We start from the raw sequence: 6,416 nt of genomic DNA, 5'->3' as shown, positions 1-6,416 counted from the left end.
AAGAACAGAACATGTTTTTCATGTTTAAGAGAAAAAGGTGACCAAATAAATGATGGGAAAATCTGTCTCTGCCCTCAAGGGTCTCTTTCTGCCTCTCTCTCACCCCCATTTTTTGCTCCCATGACCATGGACGTATCCGGCCCCCACAGTGCAGCCCTTGCTGTGGGTCCCTGGTGTAGTTGTAGGACTATCGGAGAGGTATAAGAAGGGCGTAAAGGAAAAGCACCAGGCACTCTGTCATGACCAAGAGTCAGGACGGATCTCTTAAAGCCAGTTTTGGAACTGACAGAGCAGCTTGGATGTCATCTTCACTAAAGGTAAAAATACATCTTTTTATAAATGTTAAATTTTTTTTTTTTAATCTGTTTTTTTATTGTATTTTTAATTATTACCTTAAATTACAATATTTAATCAAACCTTAATCATATCCCAAAGAGATGAATAAGCTTGTGAGTTAACAAAGAACAGATTTCAGATGATATATTTTTGTTTGTAAATTGATCAAACTGACACATAACCTCACACAATGAATGTCATAGCACATTTTTTTTTTACCGTAACGCAACATCTAATGTTTATAAATGTGTGTGTGTGTTCTCTGTCTGGTCTGTCAGTGTCTCTCCAGCTACTTAACCCACCGTTGATGTAAATGACCGTGTTTCATGTGTTTAGCTCAGCACATTAAGATTCTTTGTCAAGGTAAGTACAGTCTCAGAGGACTTTAACGTTGTTGTTAATCCATCACAGTTTGAATGCTTAAACTTTCCTCCACTCAATTTGCTTAACAGGGCTGATCATATCCATCATTGTAGGGAGTACAAAGATTTTATTAGACCACCAAAATAAAAAATAAATGCAAACAAAAACAAAAATCTCTTATCAGTATGACAAATTATTACAATATCTTGATCAGCCACCACTTCCTGAGCAATAGCGGATGTCTGATAAGCATATTAAAATAGATTGAGTGATATTCAAAAGACGTGAACCTTGGAATGCAATGTCATCTGTTATTGGTTGTTGACTCCCTTGGCAGCATGCATGCATCTGCTTACACAATATGTGCTTGTCTTATCCTGAAACCAGTGAAGAAACAGCTTGAGCAGACAAGAGCTAATACCTTATAATTACAGAACCTGAATTCAGTTTTATTGGCTAAGTTACAGTTACGAGGAATTTGCCTACATCGGTTATTCCATTAATAAAACTACAGTTACAGTTATTCATAATAAATTACCTACTACAGCATACTATATAGACATACTGTACTGTGTTCAATATATAACACTATAACGGTGTCGCAGTATATCTGAAGCCTTTTCAAATGTCTAAGCAAATTCTTGCCTAGAAATATTTAGCTCTTCCCTGAGGGTGAGAATGCAGCTTTATAAAAAAAAAGACCAGCTAAAAATAAGTCTGACATATTGTTGGAGAGCTTGACCATGTTTGACCTTTACACCCATGAGAAGCTGCCTGATGTGTTTTCATTATGGTATAGTTGTGGGAGCTTTGAGAGGATGACCAAACCGAATTCTCACAGTGCATTTATCATGTTTAATACACATTATTTATGCATATTAAAATATATTTTTAAAAATCTATCTATCTATCTATCTATCAGGAACCATGTACAATATTTAACATAAATGTTTGCATTTAATGCATTGTACCAGATTTAGCTAATTTTCAATAGAACTGGAAGGAGCTGTTGAAGTACATTCAATCCAGTTGCTGTTATCCAAAATCAACAAGCTCCTAAATAATATGAGCAGAGAGACATCTAGTGTTTGTTGTAAGTAATGCATCTTTCAAATGGAAAAAAAAATAACCTTATGAGAAATTGCATGAAACTTTTAGCCATATTAACCATCTGTTTCCACTCTGTTCTTATAGGGCTCTTTTAGTGATGCAGCTTTTTAGGCTGTGAAAGACAGATCTCCAAAATGGACAACATAACAGCCGACGCTAATGTGGGACTCAAGCTCACGTGTAACATGACCGGGCACCACAATTTCATCTTCACGTTCATCCCAGTAGTCTATAGCTGCAACTTTATCATCGGAATTGTAGGCAACAGCTTGGTAGTCGCTGTCATCTACTACTGTTTGAAGCTGAAGACCATTGCAAACATATTTGTTTTGAACTTAGCAGTGTCAGACTTGACTTTCCTCCTCACCCTGCCTATTTGGGCCATATACACTGCAACAGGCTACCACTGGCTCTTTGGAGACTTCCTATGTAAAGCCATTGCTGGGATGATCCTCCTTAATCTATATACTAGTATTTTTTTCCTCACTGCTCTCGGCATTGACCGGTATCTGGCCATCGTTCATCCAGTCAGGTCCCGCCGGTGCCGTACGGTGGTGTACGCCCGTGTGACATGCGTCTTGGTTTGGGTAGTGGCTTTTCTTTTAAGCCTTCCCACAGCCGTTATCCGTAGGACCCATTTTATCCAGCATAACAATGTCACTGTATGTGGCATCCTAGATGGAGAAGATCTTCGCAATGTGCTGGCAGCTCTCAGTCTGATAAAGAGTGTTCTTGGGTTCCTTCTGCCCATCACCATCATCCTCACATGCTACTGCCTGATCGGTCAGTCTCTGCTCAAAGTACGGGACATTCAGAGGAATTCGAGATCGAAAGGGGACGAGGTGTTGAGCATGCTGGCTGCTGCCGTGCTGTCGTTTTTCCTTTGCTGGACACCTCATCAGATCTTCAACTTCATGAACATGCTTGTTCTGCTGAAAGTGATCACCAACTGCGATGTCATTGAGATCATTGACACCGTAATGCCGTTCACCATTTGTATTGCCTTTTTCAACAGCTGTATGAACCCAGTCCTGTACGGTTTTGTTGGGAAGAACTTTCGCAGGAACTTGCTGAAGCTCTTGAGGTGTTCCTCGACTTCTGTGGCCTCTCACCCCACCCTCAGTACCAAGATGAGCTCTCTCTCGTATCAAGCCTCGGTGTCATTCCAACTCTCCATCAATAAACCGTCCTCACTACCTCAAGCCACATGAGAAAAACAGGAAGTGAATGAATCTCTGATGAATCATCTTTCTAAACTCACTGATTCAATTCAGAAGATGACTCTTGCTTATTGTGTTGTCGCTTGATACTGGAATGGGAACAAAATATAGTGATTCATCTTATCAAGTGTTAAGGTAACTTTTCACCTTCCTCGCCAAAGGACCAAAACATGCTGAAAATACTAAATATATATTTCATCCATATAAGCTGTTAAAGTGTGATTTGTGTATGCAGAATATTGTGAAATGCTGTATTTTCCACCAGTGTGATAAATTAATGAAATTTTTATCATTCTACACATTGAACAGCAGTAGGCCTATGTTTACTGTTTTTAATCCGAAATGGGTTCCTGTGTCTCATTGCTCCACTGATTAGACCAGGGGTTTACATACTTTTTTGTCACATACCCCCAAATATGACGATCTCCTTCCGAGAGACCTCCTTTCTAAATTATAAAAGGCAACTCGTGGTTTATCAATTTATAATTGATATATAACTAAAATATTTTATACATTAACTTAATATTAAATGAACAATAAGTTTCTATAAACCATTTTTTCCTACACAGACGTAATTTATTGACAGTAATAATTTTGTGTTATTCATTTATTAATTCACTATGATAGTCTGACCAGTCTTAAGAAAACAGAATGAAACAGTAATAGTGTTGAGTTCTGTAATCTTATTTATTTAAAAAAAATTTAATTAATTTACCATTTTTACACTACTTTTCCACAAACCTCCTAGCACTCCCTTGTGGCACCCTGAGGGCCCCTGGACCCCAGTTTGAAAACCCCTGGATTAGACTATGGCATGGGATCTAACAAGATATGTTAGTTTTTACATATGCTGTGCTATCATGGTCACCGCTGTTTACTCTTGATACAAATGATCATCTGATAAAAGTTTTCTTTTTCTTTCACCACTCTGTCATTTAGTAGGCTGGTAAAACAGTTTATTCTTCTGAGAAATGGTATTTTGCAACATGCTGTTCTATATAGGCCTAATGTACTTGAGTCTGAAAATGTATGTTAAGTTGTGTCTTTTAACAGGAAAACAAAAATTAAATCTATTAAGTATCCTCAACGTAATGACTAATTCGAGGATTTTTTTTTTATCACTAAATGGCATCAAATGAAAAAGTTAAGGAGACACAATTCACTTGTTACTGCTATGAGACAAAAGAGGAACTTCCAACTGCATTTGAACATGAAATGAAAACTTTTATTATTTTAAATGACATACTTAAACGTATGCATAACTAGTTCATTGTATCTCAGATCGTACCTGAAAATGAGTTTCGTGGCGTAATGTCTCCCAATGTTTTTAACTGAAATGTGGTAAGTGAGGGGGGCGTGTCTGTTGTCAGGGGTCATGTGACCATGAAAGTCATGTCACTAGTATAAATCCTCAGACAGACCACGAACTGCTTCTCTCCCAGCCCTGTATCCGGTTCGGTTTGGCTGTTACGTGAGCCATGGCAGGTAGGCAACGTTTTGAACCGTTACATATCGCCTGTGCCTATAAAATGAAGTAAATGGCAGCTGTGTTTGCGCAAGTAGCATAATTACAGCCTATAGCACGCGCTACCTCAGAGGTCGCATGACTTGCTGGATATCAGAGCTGAAATTTCGTTTCAGCGTTGCGTAGACTGTGTTGTCCTCTAATATTTGACGATATACACGGTTTAGCGCTTGGTCTACTGCGTGAAGGGCCTGTTCGCCTCTCGTACGCAGTTGTTTGGTGCGCAGTCAGTGTTTACGGTAGCATTCACTGGCCTGTCATGCAGGAAGAGCTGCCGTTAGTTTGTCACTTCGATTTCTGTTGAGAGTTAATGTCTGCGATTTATTACTTAGTCAATGCATCAAGTTGCATCATAAGTGATCTGTCTATCACACGGCGAATACATCATTTAAAGCGCGTTTTCTTTTGCTCTGATGTATTGTGATCAGTTTCTCTAACATGTTGTGCATCAGTTAATGCAAATATCAACAAATAGTCAATGGCACACAAAAGTAACAACACGTATGACAGTTATTCGCATTATTCTCCACGTTTTGTGGCAAATAAACAAGTACCTACAACAATAAACAACTTTATCGTATTTTGTATTTAATGTATATTTATGTATTAATATATATTTATTTTCCTCGATCAAAGCTGACAGCGTGTTGTCTTATTGTATATGGTACGAGTAAATTTTCTGACAAATTGACCAGTTATATATTTCTTCTTTAACAACAAAAATTGTTCTACAAAATACCGAAGCATCATTTTAGGTGTCGCCAAGCAACACTCAGATGGAAACCCGGTCTGGATGCACGAGTGATACGGACATATAGTTCCTCTACTTAGCCCAAAACGTTCTGTTATCGTTCGGTTGTAACTCCACTCTGTTTTTTCTGGTTTCTCACTAGTATGCAATATTAGCTCTAAGCCGCGCACAGGACACACGCAAAGATGGAGAAGGGTATAACTGCAGCCCGGAGATCTCCAAATGGGGGCGGGAACTCCAAAACAGGGTGGGAGCTCCAAAATAGGGCGTGGCTTCCTCCCATTGACAGACAGGCACATGACACGCATGCGCAATTTTTTCCCCCAATCCACTTCAGTGCAAACTCCGCCCCACAGCTGATTCTAAAGATTTGATTGGTTGTGTCAATTAAAGTGTTGACTTCCTACACTATGCTACAAAAAAAATGCTAACCCCTAAACCTATCCCACACCTGACCCTAACCTTAACCAGTGAAATTGACTGCACGGCGGGATTGGCGCTGAATAGCGTGGTAAAGAAACTAGGCCAAAATCTCATGATATAAATGATGAAGAGCGATATGCACAGGATATTTAAAACGTACAAAAGTGTAGGCCTTTTGGCTAGACGGCCATTAACCTACTTTTCCGCTCTTCAAACACACAAAAACATTAGCCTTTACAGACATAGTGTTTGAAGAAAACGCTGTACTATTCAAACATCAATTATTTATTTACCCTTGCATTGTGAAAAAGCGGAGATATGTCTCCAGGCTGTGCACGGCGCGTTAATCAGAATGGAGGCGGGGTGAAGTTACGAGGTTTCGCTGAGAACTTGAGGATTCAACAGCGTTACGAAGTTTTACTGACAAGCCCTTTGTAATAGCATTAGTTAAATATTTGTAAAACCCTCTGATATTTATTATTTAATAATAACGAATTATAATAGAGATGTGAAGTTTGTTTGGATCATTTTTCACAGCACACCTGACTGGGCTAGGGTATGGCAACTGCCATACTCTGCCATACGGAAACGCCGCCCCTGATATACATAAACAGAATATATATACATAAACACATTTTTTGCAATGATCACTCAAATGTGGTGATCAAACACTTATAATGACGTGACA

General features: G+C 38.8%; 2 protein-coding genes across 5 annotated transcripts in view; both read left to right on the top strand.

Moving 5' to 3' along the window:
• Nucleotides 1-222: 222 nt before the first annotated feature.
• On the top strand, nucleotides 223-3,967 carry LOC107709880 (type-1 angiotensin II receptor-like). 3 transcript variants are annotated; one of them, XM_016514540.1, is made up of 4 exons: nucleotides 223-317; nucleotides 615-699; nucleotides 1,674-1,792; nucleotides 1,894-3,967. In XM_016514540.1, exon 4 carries the CDS (start codon nucleotides 1,944-1,946, stop codon nucleotides 3,018-3,020), a length of 1,077 nt encoding a protein of 358 aa, XP_016370026.1. In that variant the 5' UTR covers nucleotides 223-317; nucleotides 615-699; nucleotides 1,674-1,792; nucleotides 1,894-1,943; the 3' UTR covers nucleotides 3,021-3,967. The 3 variants fall into 3 exon arrangements, with proteins under 3 accessions (XP_016370026.1, XP_016370027.1, XP_016370025.1); XM_016514541.1 differs by lacking the exon at nucleotides 1,674-1,792; XM_016514539.1 differs by having other exon boundaries at nucleotides 1,674-3,967.
• A 430-nt stretch (nucleotides 3,968-4,397) lies between these two features.
• Nucleotides 4,398-6,416, top strand: part of LOC107709894 (glycogenin-1-like) — a 14,408-nt gene continuing 12,389 nt past the window's right edge. The window contains exon 1 of one of the 2 annotated variants that reach the window (XM_016514559.1): nucleotides 4,398-4,514. In XM_016514559.1, coding sequence (XP_016370045.1) covers nucleotides 4,508-4,514 — 7 coding nt within the window. In that variant the 5' untranslated portion in view covers nucleotides 4,398-4,507. The remainder of the gene's footprint in view (nucleotides 4,515-6,416) is intronic. The other variant, XM_016514560.1, reaches the window with a different exon arrangement.

Source organism: Sinocyclocheilus rhinocerous, unplaced genomic scaffold, assembly GCF_001515625.1.
Source record: "Sinocyclocheilus rhinocerous isolate Xijiao unplaced genomic scaffold, SAMN03320098_v1.1 scaffold26, whole genome shotgun sequence".
In the NCBI taxonomy this organism is placed as follows: domain Eukaryota; kingdom Metazoa; phylum Chordata; class Actinopteri; order Cypriniformes; family Cyprinidae; genus Sinocyclocheilus; species Sinocyclocheilus rhinocerous.
This window is presented reverse-complemented; position numbering and strand designations above follow the sequence as displayed.